The sequence below is a fragment of the Pteropus medius genome, unplaced genomic scaffold (genome assembly GCF_902729225.1).
Source record: "Pteropus medius unplaced genomic scaffold, Ma_sr-lr_union100, whole genome shotgun sequence".
In the NCBI taxonomy this organism is placed as follows: Eukaryota; Metazoa; Chordata; class Mammalia; order Chiroptera; family Pteropodidae; genus Pteropus; species Pteropus medius.
Window position 1 is genome coordinate 13239960 of NW_024349803.1, and position 21231 is coordinate 13261190.

The window sequence follows — 21231 nt, forward strand, 5'->3', positions numbered from 1 at the left end:
AAAAGCGTATTAGACTAATGTAGGATGTCAACCGTTGGGGAAACTAAGAGGTTTATGAGAACTCTCTGTGCTATCTTTATAATTTTTCTGTAAACCTAAAACTATTCTAAAATTTAAAGTTTTTTTTAAGGCACATTAACAGTGTCAAAGGCTGATAAATTAAACGCCAAAGGCCAAGAGCAGTTTCAGTGGGTTCAAAGAGTGAAAAGCCAGATACACTGGGCGGAGGAGTGAATGAAAGTAGAGAATGGACTTGTTTATGTATAGCTTCTTCTCAGAACTCTGACAATGAGGGGGAGAACAAATTAGAGCTGGAAGTAGATATCGAGTTGAAGAAAGTGGGTTTTGTTTTTGCTTTGTTTTGTTTTTAATCATGGTATTATGCACATACCCAAATAGTCACCTTTTAAAGTGTACAATTCAGTGGTTTCCAGTATATTCACAAAGTATAATCATCCCCACTAATCTATTTCCAGAACATTTTGATTATCTTGAAAAGAAGAGGTAAAGTTAAAGGAGACCTAAATAAATGGAATATGTTCATGAACAGGGAGACAGTATCCGTTAAGATGTCAATAAAACCAAAGTGGTCTACAGACTCAATGCAATCTTTATCAAAGTTCTATTTCTTTTTCACAGACATGTAAAAGCTCATCCTCACATTCATGTGGAATTAACGAGGAGTCCTAAACAGCCAAAACAATCTTGAAAAAGAAAAATAAAGTTGGAGGACTCATAATTCTCAACTTTGATACTTACTACAAAACTATAGTTATTAAAACATTATGGTACTGACACAAAGAGAGACATATAAACCAATGGAATAGAATAAAAATCCTCAAATTAAACTCTCATATATATGGTCAATTGATTTTTAACAAGGGTGCCATGACCATTCAATGGGAAAATGACAGTCTTTTCAACAAATGGGTGCTAAGAAAACTGGATATCCACATGCCAGTTTGACCCTTACCTTACATCATATATAAAAATTAACTCAAAAGGGATCAAAGACCTAATCTAAAGAGCTAAAATTATTAAATTCTTAGCAGGAAATGTTGAAGAAAATCTTCATCACACTGGATTTGTCAAACATTTAACGGATATGACACCAAAAGCACAGGCAAGAAGAAAAAAATAGATTAATTGGAATTCATCAAAAATAAATAACTTGTGCAAATCAAAGACTGCTATCAAGGAAGTGAAAAGGCTACCTATCGAATGGGAGAAAATATCTGCAAATCATTTATCCCACAAGGGATTAATAGCCAGGATATATAAAGAATTCCTAAAACTCAATCCCCAAAACCAAGCAATCCAATTCAAAAATGGGCAAAGGACCTGAACAGACATTTCTTCAAAAAAGATATACAAATGGCCAATAAGCATATGAAAGAAAAGATGTTTAACATTACTAAGTCATTAGGCAAATGCAAATCAAAACCACAACAAGACATCATTTCACACCTACTAGGATGGCTATAAAAAACAAAACAAAACAAAACTGAGACCAGAGACTCAAACAGATGCATGTATAACAATGTGCACAGTAGCAATAAGGTGGAAATAACTCCTGTCCATTAACACCTGAATGGATAATCAAAATGTGGTAAATATGATGGAATATTATTCATCCACAACAAAGAATGAAATTTTGATGTATGTTACAACAATATTGATAGACCTTGAAAACACGATGCTTAGTGAAATAAGACAGACACAAAATGACAAATACTGTACGATTCCACTTATATGAGGTACCTAAAATAGGCAAAGTCAAGAAAGAGAAAACAGAATAGAAGTTATAGGGGCTGGGGAGAGGGGAGAAATTGCTTATAGGGTACAAAGTTTTTGATGGGAACGATGAAGTGTTGAGTATAAAGAGTGGTGATGACATTATACAACATTATTAATGGATTTAATGCCACTGGATTGTACATTTACCAGTCATTAAAATGATAAATATTCTATTATGTATATTTTACCACAAGAGCAGTCATTCTCTATTGCTCCTCCCTGGCCCCCCATCCCTGGCAACCACTCATCTATATTTTGTCTCTATGAATCTGCCTATTCTAGACATTTCATATAAAATAAATCAAATTATATTTGCCCCTCTGATTGGCTTCTTTCACCTAGCATAATGTTTCCAAGGTTTGCCCATGCTGGAGCATACATCAGTACTTCATTTCTTTTTATTGCTGAATAATATTCCATTGTATAGATAGACTACTTTTGTTTATCAATTCACCAGTTGATGGACATTTGGGTTGTTTCTACTTTTTGGCTGGAAACATTGATGTACAAATTTTTGTGTAGATATATGTTTTTAATTCTCTTGGGTACAGTCCTAGGAGTGAAAATTGCTGGGTTATATGTGAACTTTATGTTTAGTTGTTTGAGGAATAGCCGGAATGCTTACCAAAACAGCTGCATCATTTTACATCCCCACTAGTAATATACGTAGGTTCTGATTTCTCCATATCCTCTCCAATACTTGTTATTATCTGTCTTTTTTATCCTAGCAAGTCTAATGGGGTGGAGTGGCATCACACTGTGGTTTTAATTTGCATTTCTCCAATTACAATGATGCTGAGCATCATTTCACGTGCATATTAATCATCTGTATATCTTCTTTAGAGAATGTCTATTTAAATCCTTTGCCTTGTTTTAAATTGTGCATTTATCATTTTTTTCTTATTGAGTTGCAAGAGTTCTCTGTATATTCTAGATGCTAGTCTCTTATCAGATATATAATTGGCAACTATTTTCTCTCATTCCATGATTTTTCTTTTCACTTTCTTGACAGTGTCTGTTATGAACTGAATATTTGTGTCTTCCCCAAATTCATATGTTGAAGCCCTAATCTCCAATGCAATGGTATTTGGAGAGAGGGTCTTTGGCAGTAATTAGGGTTAGATGAAGCCATAAGGGTGGGGACCTCATGATGTGACTCATGCTCTTATAAGGGACACCAGAGAGCTTGTGCTCTCTCTCTTTTATGTGAAGACATAGTGAGAAGTCCTTAGTCTGTAAGCAAGGAAGAGAGCTCTCACTAGGAATCAAATGGGCTGGCTCCTTAATCTTAGACTCTCAGCCTCCAGAACTATGAGAAATAAATTTCTGTTGTTTAAGCCACCCAGTCTATGGCATTTTGTTAAGGCAGTCTGAACTAACACAGTATCCTTCGAAGCACAAAAGTTATTAATTTTAATGAAACCAATTTATTTATTTTTTTCTCTTGTTGCTGTACTTTTGGCATCTCATCTAGAAAACCACTAAAGATTTATGCCTATGTTTTCTTTTAAGAGTTTTACAGTTTTAGTTCTATTTTGGTCTTTGATTCAGTTTGAGTTAATTTTTGTATATAGTGAGAGAAAGGGGTCCCCTTACTGTTTTGCATGTGACTATCCAGTTGTCCCAGAACCAGTTTTTAAAAAGGCTATTCTTCCAATGAATTGTCTTGGCATCTTTGTCAAAAAATCAATTGAACATAAATGTGAGGATTTATTTCTGAACTTCCAATACTATCCCGTTAATCTATGTATTTAATCTTTACATCAGTAACACATGATCTTTATACCTGTAGCTTTATAGTAAGTTTTGAAATCAGAAAATATGTCTTCCAACTTTTTAAATCTTTTTCAAGATGACTTTGGCTATTGTGGGACTCTTACATTTCCATATGAATTTTAGAATCAATTGAAAGAAGCACTGAGATTTTGGTAGGAACTGCATTGAATCTATAGATGAGATGGATCCAATACTGACATCTTAATAATATTAAAAACCTGCCAATCCGATAACATGGAAAGTCTTAGGTCTTCTTAATTTTTTTCAATGTTTTACAGTTTTCAGTGTATACATCTTATACTTCCGTTAAATTTATTCCTAAGTATTTTATTCTCTGCTGCTTTTTTACATAAAATTGTTTTTTTAAAAAAATATTTTTAGCTTTCTTGAGACATAATTGACATGTAATGGAATTGTTTTCTTATTGTAATTTTCAAGTGGTTCATGACTAGGTATAGAAATATAACTGACTTTTGTATATTGATCTTGTATCCTATAACCTTGCTAATAATATCATTTATTAGTTCTAGTAGTTTTGTTGTGGATTCCTGAGGATTTTTATATAAAAGACCATGTCATCTGCAAATAAGAGAGAGTTTTACTTCTTCCTCTCCAATCTGATGCCACTGGTTTGTTTTTCTTGCCTAACTGTCCTGATTTGTTGTTGCTGCTGCTGCTGTTGTTTTTAATGTGGGACAAAGCATTTTAAAAAAACGATAGGAAGGAAGTAGTATAAGGGTAGTAATCAGTGGAGTGAGGTCTCTAAGGAAACAGAAAGGAACAGGCTTCAGAATACAGATGAAAGGATTAACTTTAGCAAGAGCAGCTGTACATCTTAATTGTAACAGCCCATAAGCAAGGGCATATTGAGAAGGATAATGTCGATCGGGCAATGCAGCACTGAACTCAGTTCAGTTAAAGATCTTAAATCCAGGAGGTTGAATCTCTTTGTTCAATAGCATTCTGCAACTGTAAGAAGGATGGCTGGACTGCTTCCGGGTTAGAGTTTTGCTAACAAGTAATACAGAACAGAAAGGAATGGAGTGTGAAACAGTATGGTAAGTATACAGAAATGATACTGCAGTAAGAGATGAGATCTGAGAAGTAAGCAGGAACCACATTCTTTCATTGACTCCACAAATATTTATTGAGTGCTTACTATGTGCCGAGCATTTTTCTAGATGCTAGAGATAAATAGGGAATAGAACCAAGTCCCTCCCCTCATTGAGCTTACATTCTGATGGGGAAGAGAATTACAAACACATACACATATAAAACTGGATAGTAATATATGCTCATTATAATATTCACAGAAAAATAAGGAAGGTATTAAGAAAAAGAGATTATTAGTCCCCATGGACAAAACTAAAACAATATATTTTCTTCCATTATTTTTTCTGTGCAGTTTTGTTTTTATATTATTATAATCATATTACATTTGTTCCTACTATTTTCAAGTTTGAGAAACCTTTTGCAAAAATTAAAAAAACTGTACAGAAAGCTACATGTTAAGTCATAATTTTAGAACGTTAAGGAAAATATGGTTAAGCTAATAATACCTCATTAGTAATTCACATTAAAGTGAATTTAAATTTTACTAACCATTTCCTCATCAACATATATAGGTAAGATATCTTCCAATTAATCTAAGATTAAAGGTTGAGAAACCACTGTCATACTATTTATAAGTTTCTACACCTTGTTTTTTCACTTTGCCTTAGATTTCAAACATTTCCTCCATTATTTTACAAGTTATATCTAAATAGTTAAATAGCTATGTAATATTCCATTGAGTAGAAACACTGTAAATTACTTATCCATTCCTTCATTGTCAGACGGATTGTCTTCACTTATTACTGATAAATGGTGCCATAATAAACATATTTTTAAATTACTTTCTAGTTCTGCTTCTGGTAAAACCATTGAGCTCTTATTGAATCATCACTCTAGCAGATAAAAACTAAATTCTAAATAAAACATAAAAAACAACTATCTCAAAGCAAGAGAGGGACCAACATTTGTGTAGCCAGGTGAGTTTTCCATTTTCTATTGCTTTTAGCTAGAAGGGAGGTACCAGTCTGTGCTACGTAGGGTTCTAAAACTCCCATAGAGTCTACGGCCATGCCACCCTGAACAAGCCCAATCCTGTCTGATCTCAGAAGCTAAGCGGGGTCGGGCCTGGTTAGTACTTGGATGGGAGACCACCTAGGAAGACCAGGTGCTGTAGGCGTAAAAATTTAAAAATAAGGGATTATAAACTAGCAAGGTCCTTGTAATCTGTGAGGTCAACCAACAGTTGCCTCACCTAACAAAATAAATAAATAATAAAACTCCTTTAGAAAAAATATAACCTTACTGGCTTAATAAACTATATAACAGAGTTTAGGATAAACGTAATTGCTGAAAAGGGGAGAAATTATGAGAAGAGACCCAGACAGGGGAAACCCCAAATTTTGGGTATAAACTCTGTCTCAATCTTTGACTGACTCCTGAAGCAGACATCATGGGACAGACTCTAAGCATCCTAGCTAAGGCTAAAAAAATTTTTAAACTAAATTAAGATTTGAGTTGCCACTCCACCAAAGTGAAGATAGAGTTTGCAGTCAGCATCCAATAAAGTTAAGTTCCCACTAAAACAAAAAGAACACTCTTGGGAGAATGTAAACAAATCCAGAGTCTTTACAACATATTCACAATGTCCAGGATATATCTGAAATCTTCCGACATATGAAGAAATAAGGGAGCATGACCCATTCTCTAGGGAAAAGGCAATCAATGAACTTAATCCAAAGATAACTTAGATGTTAGAACCAACAGAAAAAGATTTTAAAGCAGCTATTATAACTAAACCTTCTACTTCATAACTTGGTATCCCCTCCTTTCATCACTCTATTATCAATAACCCTACTCAATACCATAGTTCTCCATATCTACCAAGCCCGTGGATCTTAGCTCCTTCTCCTGACCTGAATATTACATCTTATTAAAGCAGACATTCCCAACTATGTATCTCGAATAGGCTATGTGTTACTAAGATACTGACATCCTCAGCCTTTGGGGCAGCCAGGGGTGGCCTGGGACAGCTGGGTTCCTGGCTAGCTTACCCCTGACTTTAAGCAGCCTCCTTTGTTTAACCCTAATGTCTCAGATAAATGTTATCACTTTCCATTTATGCCATAATGTGAAAAAAAAATTGAGAAGCATATAAAGGACTTCAGTAGACATTTCTCCAAAGAAGATATACAAATGACCGATATGCACATGAGAAGATGCTCAATATCACTAATCATTAGGGAAATGCAAAACAAAACTATACTAAGATACTACCTCACACCCATTAACATGATGAATATTAAAAAAAACAAAACAGAAAATAACAAGAGTTAGTAAGGATGTGGAAAAGTTGTAACACTTGTGCACAGTTGGTAGGAACATAAAGTGGTACAGGTGCTGTGGAAATCAAAATGACAATTCCTCAAAAAATTAAAAATAGAATTATCATATGACCTAGCAATTCCACTTCTAGGTATAAACCCAAAAGAAAAAAAAGCAGGGTCTTGAGGAGATATTTGTACTCCCGTGTTCATAGCAGCATTACTCACAATAGCTAAAACATAAAAGCAACTCATGTGTCCATCAACTAATGAATAGATAAGCAAAATGTGGTATAAGGCCCACTTATCTGAGGGGAATATGTTCCAAGACCTCAATGGATGCAAAACTGGATAGTACCAAACCCTATATATACTATGTTTTTTCCTATATATACGTACACCTTAGAGGAAGTACTTTATGGCTTCTCTTTGGCATATCTGGATTGCCAGCATCATTACTACTGTGCTTTGGGGCCATTATTAAGTGAAATAGGGTTACTTGAACATGAGCACTGCAATACTGATAGTCGATGATACCAACAGCTGATTTGATAATCAAGCCAGCTACTAAGTGACTAGAGGAAGAGGAGCACCTGAACAAAAGGATGGTTCACTTCCCGGGCGGGACAGCATGGAATTCCATCACGTTACTTAGAACAGCATGCAATTTAAAACTTACAAATTGTTTATTTCTGGAACTTTCCATTGACTATTTTTGGACCATGGTTGATCATGGATAACTGAAACTGCACCGCGGATAAGGTGAGACTATTATATAGATGTACAATGGAATAGCCTTAAAAAGAAAGGAAATTCTGACATAATGCTACAACATGGGTGAACCTGAGGTCATTGTGCTAATGAAATAAGCAAGTCATGAAAATGCAAATACAGTGTGATTCCACTTACTTGAGATACCTAGGGTAGACAAAACCATAAAAATAGAAAGTAGAATGGTGGCTTCCAGGGGTTGAGGGGACGGGGAAAGGGGGATTTAATTATTTAATGAGCATAGAGTTTTAGTTCTGCAAGATGAAAAGGGTTATGGAGATAAATGGTGGTGACGGTTGCACAATATACATGTACTTAATACCACCAAACTGTACACATAAAAATGGTTAAAGTGGTAAATTTTATGTTATGTCTATTTTACCACAATAAAAAAGTTGAAAAAAAAATTGAGAAGCATTAAGGCTTTAAGTATCTTTTATTGCTTCGAAATATGTATTTAAACTCTCAGAATAATTCTATTGACATTATTATTATTAAGCCAGACATTTTTATGCTGAAATACAGATTTCTCTATGTAGCTCACCTTAGACTTAAACCCTCTGATGAAGCTGGTGATTCAGTCATAGCTGTTTGTATTATAACGGCATACATTTTGCTGTTACTTTTTATAATGGAAAATTTCAAACATATACAAAGAGAAAATGGAATAATGAAACTCCATAATAGCTGTCACTCCACTTAAACAATTAATCAATTCATAAGCAATTTTATTTTATCTATAATTGCACCTACTTTACTCTTCTTCCTCCAGTGGATTATTTTAAGCCCATCTCAGATATCATATCAATGATGTCTAGAAGTACTTACCATAAATGTTTCAGTAGTTACCTCTCTATACTAAAAGATACTATTGAAAGATACATATTGAAAGATACCACCAGTGTCCTGCATAAGCTCCTATACTGGATTATATCAGATTTTTTGATATAAACATTCCCGCAGTAAGCCATATATTAAACACAGGAATTACAACACATTCATTCATTCCATTGTAGTCCCTTAAAAGTTAGACCACTAGGAAATAGGGCTCTCAAACAAGAAAATCAAGAAGAAAATGGCTTAAATAGTTTCAATTGTAATAGGATCACTGATCAAGTATGGTCTTAGAGACCTCTTAGAAAAGAGATGGAGAAAAGTCACCCACACGTTTTCTCTCTCTCCACCTCTTAGCAGTAACTGACCTTCGTATGATATGAGTTACTTGGTATATAATAACATGGTAATAGAATATATAAATCGTGTAGCTTCATGTTTTATAAAACAAATGCCATAAAACTAGCTCAATGCAGAAAATTTTAATTCAACTGTCCTTACCTTTTGTTGGACTCAGATTCTGATCTATAAATCCTCTTAGTTCTGCATTTGTGGAACTCAAACCAACCTGAATAAAATAGTTTTAAAAGTTAGAAAGAAGACCTTATTATATGATCATTTAATAAACTATTTTATACCTTCCACCAGACTAATTACATTGACTATAGGAGTAGGATTAAAACGAAAATGTTGCCATATTACTTGAAATGGGAAAAATACTCATTGTTCAGATTAAGGCAAAAATTAATAAAATGTTATTTATGAGCAAAACTTAGGTCCACAGATTTAACTGATTTTTTTTTTGAAAACAAGTAATGTAGCAGCCGTGAAGTTGCCAATAGTTATACCAAAATTTCACCATGATTGCTGCCCTTAATTTTTACTGTTCAAAATCACTGCCTATGATGCTTTTCAACATTATGACACATATGGATCAAATAAAGACCATTAATACCACAATGCAGAGGTGAGGTCCACTGGCTCAAGTCCAACTGCTCAGGTTCAAACTATAGCCTACTATGTGTGTGGCCATGGCCAAGTCACACAAGTTCTCTGTACCTCAGTCACCTCATCTATAAGTTGGAGGGTGCTAGAAGTACTTACCAATTCATGTAGTTAGAAAGATTAAGATAATTTATGCAAAGCATATAGCACAGTGGTTGGCACAGAGACTCAATCCATGTTAACATTCATTATTATTAGTATGATACTTGAGGAACTACCTATAGCAAGTATGTTTATAAATCCATCTTCAGACAATTTATTTTATTTAATGTGCTGTCCACTGGACTACCTCAAGTCAGAGCTGAATATGGTAGTATCATCAGTTTTAAAAATTTATTATAGAGTCGGGAGGAAAAAGAAACCTGTTTTTGAAAACGTGACATAAAGCAAGCATCCAATAAATGGTTCTATGATTACTATCATAATATTGTTTTAATCCTTATAGATTTGTAATCTTGAAACATAATTGCTAATTTGGTACCTCAAATATCCTTTCAAAGTACTACCACACTGAAAGGATTTTAAAGCACACAAAGCTTTATAACTTTATACCTGTGCACTTGTCTTATGTTTTTAAACTATCCACTGCTTTAACATTCTATATTCCACATAAGAACTCATTTCATACTTGACAATTTCATAATATAAGAGCTAATTATTTCATTATTTTTTAATTCAAATGCTTTACTAATAGCTATTTCTTTTTGTCAAAAGAGATATGTTACCAGAAATATTTCTACATATTGTTCACATCATGAAAAAGTAATTCTGATGCAAACCTATCTCTAGCATCTAATATTAAATTTTCATAACGGCAGCTGAGGCGAAGACGTCTAAAACATAGCTTCTTAATTCTATGGAGATAATGGTGTAGATACTTAATTCTGTCTAGCTTCTTACAAGTATTCTGTTAGAAGTAAAGTAAACCCTTCCCAACAAAATCTGTAACAAATTACCAACGCATGGATCTGAGTTGCTGGCAAATATTAATCTTAAGTATTCAATTTATAAATACCAAGAGTTACGGTGGCATCACTGACATGCCTCCACTTTTTAAACTCTTCTGCTATAAAAAGGAGAGAAAGATGAAACTTCTGTTGGTGTTCTACTATAAAAAGAAAGCATAGAAGGCAAAGACAGCCTTTACTATATTCATGCTTAATACAATGTGACCTTTTAGTACATTTATTACAATGTCTTCAAAAGCATCAGTTCATATATTTTTGTTATTATACAAAGATAACGGCAAAAACCTCAACTAAAACCACATAGTCATAGTCGAGAGTTCACAGTTACTGGGTTACTGTTATGTTTATAAACACCTGCTCTTAATGTCCAACTTCTGCAGAGGGAAGCAGCAAACGAATTCGGAAACTTTTTAAGCAGCTGTACACCTGCACCCTAATAACCAACATATTATAATCTAAAAAGATAAAGGTCAATTGGAATCAATATGGTATGCTAATTTTGGTCTCATAGATGGAGGGAAAGTATTAGAGCTTATATAACTGCTACCAAAATTTATATAACTAAACCTTCAAAAATGTGTTTATTTCTGCTTTCGTGAACACTTTACAGTTTAAAGTCTCAAAGAAAAAGTAGATTGTTTGAGAATAGAAAAAGTTGGCACAAAAACGCTTTAAAAATACTACCTATTCTTTCCTTATCGTATCTATTTAAAAAGAATCTTTCTATGTTTCACGAAGCAAGAGAAAAAAGTGAACTCATTTTATGTAAAACTTTTCATCTAAGAAGGTCCTGAGAAAAGTTTTCTATCTGGATATCCAAACACTGTGTTTAATACTATAAGCAGTCACTAAATGTCTGTTGGATAAAAAAAACTTCAAGCTCAATTTTTAAGAATCAGACCAGATTCCTCAACAACTGCATTACAATTTCACTGATACTTAACATTTCAGATTGACAAACAAAATTCAGAGTGAGATGATCTGTTCTCAAAGTTCAGCTCTACCATTTACAAGCAAGGAGATCTTGGAACAGTCACTGTAAAATGAGGATGACAATATATATGTGTATGACAAACTCAGAAAGCTCCTTAGATCAAATCAAATGACAATGTGAACATACTGGTTAATGGCAAAGTAATAGACAAGTAGGCACTGTTATTCAAATGGCGATAGCTTTTAACACTTCTACACTGACATTGATACTTCATAAAAGAGAAATGCAAATGGACCAATAAACATACAGAATAATAGTTTGACCTAATTAGTGATCAGAGAAATGAAATAAATCGCATACCATTTTGCTGATTAGATTAGCAAAGATTAAAGAAAATAAATGGAAATGGCATGTTTATACACCACTGATGAATATATAAATTGGTACAATCTTTCTGAAATACGATTTAGTAATATGGATCAAAAACTCCCCAAAAGCACACTCCCTGTGAGCCAGTAATTTCCTAAGACATTGCCTCATGGAAATAATCTAACGAGTAAGCAAAAATAAACAAAAAAAAATTAAAAAGAAAAAACTGAAAATAACTTAATGGCCAATATCAGGAAACTGGTATAAGGTCCATACATGAAACAGCTATATTGTTGCAGAGATAGCAAGACAAGATGACATTGATCACAGCAATTAAGCTGAACAGGTTACAAAACAGTATGACCTCATTTCTATTAAAAAATATATAACACACATACATTTGATGTATGTATATACACATTTGTGTACATACCAGATGTCTTCTGAGGCAAAATTTTGCTAATAATCTCTAGGCTAGTTTCTTTTCTTTATCTGTGTTTTCTATTTTTCTTGTAATGAGTATTATGGCATATGTACTTTTTAAAAGATTCTTTGATGAAGCAAAAAAAAAATGCACTTCAAATTACCTTTCAAATTCTTTATTGTATACTGGGTAAGCTTAAGTTAGAACACACCTGCATTTTTGGTCTAGAAGAATATCACTGGATACTAGATACTATTTGATAACAATTTTATCCCAAACACAATAAATATATTGTCAACTTTGTAGGACTTCCTTTTGTACAATGATGCTTCCCACAATCCATGTAGTTCTGGTAGGACTGTTAATCTTAGAGCCTCAATTGTACCATGGCAGCAGAAATGGACACTGACCCAGACCTGACCATTTATGGTACCCCATTTCCTTCTCCACAGTGGCTTGCCTAAGCATATGGGCCAAGCAGGGTCAAACAAAGCTTTTCCATGGAATCTGCAATATAAATGCTAAAAAAGACTTTCTTCTCTTTTTCTGAGATAAACATTCTAAGGCCACCATATATAGGGCTAAGAAGTAGAAAAAGAGAAACAGCCCTGACACCATCATTGGATTCCCTGAATGCAGATGTGTTTGAAGCCAGAGAGTACTCCAGACTTTTCGGTTATGTGAACCAGCACATGCCACTTTTTGCCTTAAACTATTCTGAATTGACTTTTTATCACTTCACTTGCAACCATAACAGACCTAGTATGGCATTAACAAAGCAAACGCAACTCTTCAAAAAAACCTGTTCTCAAAATAAAAATGCAAAATGGGAAACAAAAAATAAAGATGTAAATAATTGAATATGTTTAAATAATGCCTCCATAAGACCTAGGCAATCTCTTCAATACCTAAGAGTCACTTCGCAGTGACATGATATACAACTGATCACTCCCACTTTCCTGAAACACTTTCCTCACTTGGCTTCTTCAGGCTAACACTGCCTCCTTCCTCCCTGGCCATTCCTTGAGTCTCCTTTGTGCTTCTCCTCCTCCGTAGATGCAGGAGAATCCCTGTGCTCAGACCTCGGTCCTCATGCATTATACATGCTCTATTCATGAATGACTATATAATCTCACGTAGTCTCACTGCTTCAAAATAATTTAATATAAAATGACTCCGAAATTTCTATATCCAGCCCCAAGCTTTCGCCTGAGCTCCAAAGTCATTTATCAAACAGATTGCTTAGCCAGTGTCTCTACCTGGATGCTTTGAATAGAGTCAAAACAATTTTTGAGTTTGCCACAAAATCCTGCACTTCTCCAAGAGTTCCTCTTCTCATTAGACAGCGTAGCCATTTACCCCATTATACAAGCCAAATACTGAAAAGTAGTCTTTAACTTCCTCCCTGCCCCTGTATCCTCATTACTCAGTAAGTCCTGATGGCTGCCCCTTTAAATATACCCTAGATCTGGCCACTTTCCCCATCTCCAATATCATGACGCCAGCCCAAATCACTACACTCTGTTGTCCAAACTTCTGGGATAAGTACCGAATGCGTCTGCTCCTATTATGCCGCTCTCCCATCGATTCATGCAGTAGCCAGAAGAAACTTTTTAAAATGTTGAGTCAGGTCATGCAACTATCCTCAAAACCTCTAATAGCTCCTCACTGACATTTAAAATACATAGCCCTCATCCCAGTCTTCAAGGCTCCATATGAGCTGCCTCCTGCTTTCTTTCGGACTTCATCTCTTACTACTCTCCATTGCTTACTCTGTTCCATCTGTAAACTGGTCACCTTGCTGTTCCTTGAACAACCACACTTTCCCCTGCCTCTACGTGGAATGCTCTTTCCCCAGATACACACATGGCTGGCTCCTTCTTCTTGGACTGAGACTCAAGAGCACTGCTCTAAATGTCATTTCCTTAAAGAGGACTCTTCTGAGCTCCTAGTTGAAAGAACACTCCCTCATCTCCATCACTCTCTCTCCTATTATCCTGTTTTAATTTTTTTATAACATTTATCGTTACCTGACATTATATACCCATTTATTGTCTTCTCTCGTTACACTTTAAGCCCTAAGACGGCAGGAGCCTAGAACAGTGTCAGGCACATACATTTTTTGGACAAAGGTGTGAAAACGAGAAAGAATGAATTGCTTATGGCATTATAAACTGGTATAATCCTTTTAGTAAGTACCTTGACAAACCATATTAAAAGCCACAAAAACACTCTTATCGACTGCAGAATGGCTAGTTAACTTGACTGGATATTTTCAGACAACCTATTTTGAATCTTTCCATGCTTCAGCCAAGTCTGAGGCTTGATCTCTCCATGTCCCTAACTCCAGAGTATTAGAAGAAGGTTAGTTCATCCCTTACCACTCTCTCCCTCGGTTGCTATGGCAGAAGGAGAAACGTGTTGTTTGTTGTTTGATTTCTCCAAATATACAGACAAAATAATGGGAGTATAATTACCACCGAACTTCATAACATAAAGTTCAAATACTTTGTTACTTTCAGGAAACAAGTTTTAATATAGCAAACTGTACATATGGCTAGGAAGATTATATTTGATTCAAAGTACATTTTAAGCCAAAATATACTTGCTATTTAAATGTTAACCAGCCATATTGTTGATTAGAATAACTTTTACATCTCCTTTTTTTCTAAAGGAGAAAAAAATCAAGGTACTATCCAGCAAGGTAATTCTCAATACACAGACTACAATTTTGCCTTTTTCTTTTCTCCAAACAGTACTTCAACAAATATATACAACTTACCCCAACAAAATCAATTAAATGGTAATGAAGCATAAGCTATATCTGCTTATACTAATGCATGTTAAAAGCAAGGTTAATAACAGGAAAATAGAAATAAGTAATAAGCGTTTTTTTTTTTAATGCTTTTCTTTAGATATATAATAGGTTGTAATTAGAACTATTTTTCTAGGTCACGAGGAGACCTTTTTAAATCGATATACTAATTCCTTCTCCTGGTCACAACTAAACAAACCACTAGTGGCTATCATACTGGAGCAGTGCCAGAGGTCCTCCCCAAGGAGTCTGAAAGTGGAACAGACACCGACAGACAGAATCTGTCAGGCTGCCTCCCCCACTTCCTTAACATTTCTCGCTCTCTCTGAACAGGCTGGTTCTGTAGGATGGAGATGCTGACGGGAGAACCGAGGAAGATGATTTGCGGAGAGACAGAGTAATGAAGCAGATGCACAGAGACAAGCAGAAATGAGAACTGGAAACCAAGAACTGCCTCAAACCCTGATAGATTTCAAGTTCCCAGGCCCACTAAATTCCTACTCCTGAATTCCTTGAGACATCCCTGTATCTTTGTAATAAATTCTCTTTTTATTTAAGGTATTCTAAGCTGGTTTCTGTAAACTGTAATCAAAGATTCCAACATAATAATATGGGAACAGTAAAGTAATTATAGTAAGTTACTTCCCTGTATGTTTTAGTATTTATTTTCTAGCATAATCCTTCACCATAACTGGAAACAAACGCATTGATACAGGGTGATAATAAGAATGTACTTCAAAGGAAGTAGATTCAGAAAAGATAGTCTTGAGCAAAAGAAAAAACTGAATAACTTCTCCCCAAACATGTAAGGTCTAATATCCCCTCCGGAATTATGTCATAGAGGATGGCAGCTTATTTTGGACAATGTCTAAGTATACACACTTTCGTGAGTAAATCCAAAATTAAAAAATGAAGCCAAAGAAAACAGTGATTTTCTCAATAAGGCCAAGGAGCTCTCCAGCAAGTACTAAAACAAATTTATTACAGTACTCAATAATGGAGCAGGATGGGAAACTTTCTGGAGATAGCAATTTTGCAGCTGTTGAAAAGGAGCAATTTGGCAGCAATTTAAAAGAATGCTACCATGCCCATTTGAGTACTATATTCAACAGCAATAAAGTTTACTATCTCATTCTTTGCATAAACAAAAACAATTATAAATTAATGCCAATAAACTGAATTTGATTAATCAGAATGGTAAAAAAGAAAATATCTTTAGGAAAAAGTACAACTCACTCTAAAAATACATTTAAAAATTTACAAATACTTACATTTTTTGCCGTCATGTCAAATTGTATTCGATTTAAAATTCTGGAAAGCCATTAAAAAACAAAAATTAAAAAAACTTTGTCTTCGATAATTCTTTGAAAGAACATCCTGTTAAAGAAGGAAAAAAGAGGGAATAGAATGTAATAATAATAATAATAATAGGCAACATTTATGTCATAAATTTATTATGTGACATATATTGTTCTTTAGGTGAATTGCCTAAAATAATCCTCACACTAAAACTATAAGATATGTACCATTTTAATCCTCATTTTCTAGATAAAAATTGGGGTTTAGAGAGGTTAAATATTTTAACCAAGTCAACTCAGATAACAAGTGACAGAATCTGGATCTTCAAATATTATACAGTATTATATTACATTGCTTTAGACAATCCATTAAAAGAAATGCCAGGGCTTAGAGAAACAGCAAACTCCAGGGCCAGGAAAGGAAATGCATAAGATAAACCTAGAACATTTTATTGTACCTAAAGTAAAGAAGGGCTCAAAAAATGATGGAGACATCATTAAAGGGAGCCAGCTTAAAGGGCCACAAACTGTACAACTGAGCACCAAAATATATACAGATTAGCAACTGATTATAACAGACTATAATAAACCCATTGAAAACAAAATAACATTCCATATAAACAAATAGTGAGGAAGATGGGAAAGCTCTTCTTTATAATGCCAACTAATAAATATAAAAGGATGATAATTAGAAAACCACCAATTTGTGGTTTTCCGCAACGGATTAGGCAGGAATCATCAATAGATGCTAAAACTAGTGGATGAGAGTTAGTGAGGAAAAAATGATATTTACATAGTCTTGAAATATCTCCCCACAGAATACATATCAATTCAAATTTTACAGTGAAGAAACCTGACAGACATCATTTTAGCCAAAGTGATCAAAGCCACCAAATGACTACCAACAATGGCAGGAACCAAAATCTGCATCTCCTCAGCTGCACTGAACTTGATTTCACTTCTGAGGTATTTCCACCCAAAATGCATAATCTAAACCTAATTATGAGGGAATATCAAAGAAATTTAAATTGATGGATATTCTGTAAAACAATACTTTGAATTCTTCAAAAATGTTAATGTCATGAAAGACAAAAGCAGCCTGAGAAATAATTCCAGATTAAAAAAGACTAAAGTCACATGAAAGTTAAATTCAGCCTATGATTCTAGACTGGCCTCTGGACCAGAAAAAATAACTGCTATTAGACCATTGTTTTCTTATTGGGGCAATTGGAGAAATCAAAATACAGTCCACAGACTGGATAACAATATTGTTTCAGTGTTACATTTCCTGCTTTTGATCACAAAACTGTGTGTATGTGTGTTTTCTTAAGGTAAGTACCCTTGTTCTTAGAAAAAATAAACCAAAATATTTAGGAGTGAAGGGGGTATATGAGCAGCAACTTACTTTCAAATGATGAAAAAAATATGTAATCTGTATATACAGAGAAAGTGAGAATGATAAAGCATATGTGCCAAATGTTGACAATTGGTGCATCTGGGTAAAGGGTATTCAGGAATTCTTTGCCCTATTTTTACAGCATTTTTCTTATTTTAAATGATTTCAAAATTAAAACTTTATTAAGACATTCAAGCGGAAGGATAAAATAAACCTTAATTTTGAAAAGACAATAAAAAAGGGGCTTGAAAAAAATAGAGGCTTTAAATCTGCCTTATATGCTAGAATTAGAATCCAGTAACCTCTGTGGAAAAAAGAGATGCTTTTACTTTTCAATAAAACATTGAGTTTATATTTTTTTCATTGATAAAGAAAACATAAATTTAAAAATCCAAGTAAGATTTGAACTACAACTCTGATTTTTGCTTTCCGACTGTAGCTGCAGATTTGCTCACAATGACTTAATATGAAAATTAAGTTCCTACAGTGGAACTGTTTTACATTTATCAATTTCTTGTTATTTCCTCTTTGGTATTACAAATATGAAAAAATAAAAAAGCATGAGTTCCTAATATCCCATTTACCAAACTATCTGACATAGTAAAACTAAGAATTTAAGTACTTACTCCATTTTGAAGATTAATATTTTTAACCAACCTTTATCTAATAGATCATACTTACAAAATTTGTCCATATTCAAAATCATCAAAAAGTACTAACAAATTTCAAAGAGGCGATATTATATAGTTTATGGTCCCTGACCAAAATGCAATTAAATTAGGAATCAGCCATTTAAAAAAAGTTAAGTCATGTATTTAGAAAATGAAAATATATTATTGCTCAAACAATCCATAAAGAGGGAAGTCTGAAATATTTAGAATGACAAAGAAAATAATAATAAAACTTGTAAAGTGTAGCTGAAATAGTACTCAGATGGAAATTTACATTTCTTTTAATTTATTAAGCAACCAACTTAAAGGCTTAAAAAGATCATTGAAAAACTCGAAGGAAGAAGAAAAGTAAAAGAACTAATGAAATTAAAAAAAAATCAAAATAACAACTGGTTTTAAGTGTCTTGCTTGAAGTATGCATCTAATAAATAAAGCGGCATTGTTAGCAGAGTGGAAAATGCATGAATTTTTTTTTTTAGGCTCAGTCTCAGCTCTCACACTTACTAGCTGTGTGACCTTGACCAAGTAACTTAATCTCTTTGAGCTTCAGTGTCCTCATCTGAAAAACAGGTATACTGAGATTTTCAGGGTTATGTTAGGAGTAAATTAGCTACAATGGAAGTGAAAATCATCAAATCCACCAAGTTAAATGCTCTCCAGTTTAAACATAAACACTGAATACTCCTAATCCCACACACACACACACACACACACACACACACACACACACACACACTACCCAAATAGTTTAAAGGTCACCTTATAACCTATTGAAACGTAGTTGTAACAGAAAATATGGTCTTTTCTACCCATAGTACCTGCTATATTTTAGAATACCCAATATCATTTTCCTCTTCTTTCTTAGAAGTTGAAGGAGGTAATGTGCCCAACTAAAAATACATTCTCAGTCTTCTTCTCATGTAGGCTGACCATATGATATAATTCTGGCCAATGAAATGCAAGCAGACATTGTTGGGCTGAGCTACCAGATTTCGCTAATAAATGTCCTTTTCCCCTTCTCCCCATTTCTTCATGTTCAGAGTATGGTTGTAATGGTCAGAGCTGCTTGTCTCCATGTTATCTGCTTTATTACTACATTCAGTATTCAATACCGTATTATATTTCCTAAGGGCTGTGCTATTGAGAGGCACTGGACTAGTCATCTAAATAAAAGAAATTGTGTTATTATTTCAGCACACTATAGCAATAGGCCACCAGTAAAAATACTGCTTAGCCACATCAATGAGCTTGACAAAAGAAAATTTTGTTTAGTATTCCTTTTGTATCTTCGCGTTGAAAAGAGAGCCAAAATGTATGAATTTCTCGAGCAAATTTACCTTAATGTCTCTATGCCTTAATTTTCTCATCTGTAAAACAGGAATAGTATATCTACTTAATTAAATGAGTCAAGACATGAAAGATTGTTAAGACACTACCCAGCACAAGGTTAGCACTCAATCAGTGTTAGGGAAAAAAACAGTTCACTGATTTCTTAAGACAAATTAAGGTTTCTTCCTCCAAAATAGATAACACATAATTCTCACATAGTAGAAGTGAAAAGTATCACAGCATAAGTTCAATTTAAAACAGAAAAATAAAGTGTTTAATTGTTAAGAAAAACTTTTCTAAAATTAATAATAAGTAATAACTTCATTAATTTATTTACTCATCCAGCAAACACTGAATACCCACTACGTATAAGGCACTAATCCAGGCACTGGAGACATCCTAGTAGATGACAGAAAATAGTAAGCATAAACCTTCGAATGTAATTTAAATTATATAAAATTACATTAAAATAAATATTACAAAAAGAAATGGGATTGTGACAGAGATCTGCTTCATTCAATTAAAAATTAAGAAGTAGGTTATATTGGTTTTGAATGACAGCTTATAACCTTTTAATTTAAAAAATAATGTTTCTAAGTATTTTTAAAGTTTTTCTCTTACATTGTCTTTAACCTAAAAATTATTGCAATATATGACTTAAGCCAAGAGTCTTGAAAGTAAATAAACATTTTTTTTTATTAAGGCACCAAATGTTTCAAGAAATTGCCATCTTTTGGCATTACTGGTGATTCTCAAAGATAAAACCGATTATGTGCACTGATGCATTATGCTTAATCCAGACAACAATTGTACACTTCTTCCTGCCACCAAGTTTTCTGCTGGTTAAAAAAATAAATCGGATTTCTTCTTCCACCTTCATGAACACATTATGTCAAGCTCAAAAAGTCAATTTGTGACCTCACCATCTGCCATGATCTCATGTCAGTGTCAGACAATATAACTCTCACAGATGGTCTGGTCTCAAAATGCAAGCCCTTTTCCTTTCCAATCACAATTTAGCAGCTCTGGTCACAAAGCCTTTTAAAATGGTACAACATTAATCAAAATACAAGGAAGAAAGCACAAATAATTATAAATAAATTTATAGAACTGACATCAGGGTTTGTAGACTTTCTAATGCTGCTAGTGTTATGCTCCTAAAAATGAAATTTCAGCAAAGGCAGCATATTTAAATGGAAGACATTACTAGTTTTAAATATGTGCTCATGTTTCAAAGCTTGGAAAATATACAAAACATAGAGTAAAAAAGAAATATCAGCCATAACCTAACCTCTAAGAGTCACTTACAATAACTTTTTGGCATAACTTCCCTCAGTATTCTCTTTCTGCATTCTATCTTTTGATAAGTAATATTAATTAGAAGATATTTCATAGAAAGTGACAGTATGTATCTTTTTCTTAGGTGACAAGCATATCCAGGCACTCTCCTAAGTGATCCACATGTATGAT

General features: G+C 33.9%; 1 protein-coding gene and 1 pseudogene across 2 annotated transcripts in view; one reads left to right on the forward strand and one right to left on the reverse strand.

The window, feature by feature from the left end:
• TFDP2 (transcription factor Dp-2) overlaps positions 1–21231 on the reverse strand; it is a 145361-nt gene that overhangs the window by 96385 nt on the left and 27745 nt on the right. For both annotated transcript variants that reach the window (XM_039837345.1, XM_039837344.1), the window contains exons 2-3: positions 16339–16444; positions 9054–9120 (exon numbers count right to left, since the gene is read on the reverse strand). In XM_039837345.1, the coding sequence (XP_039693279.1) occupies positions 9054–9120; positions 16339–16353 (82 nt within the window). In that variant the 5' untranslated portion in view covers positions 16354–16444. The remainder of the gene's footprint in view (positions 1–9053; positions 9121–16338; positions 16445–21231) is intronic.
• LOC120582464 (uncharacterized) lies at positions 5685–5803 on the forward strand (annotated as a pseudogene).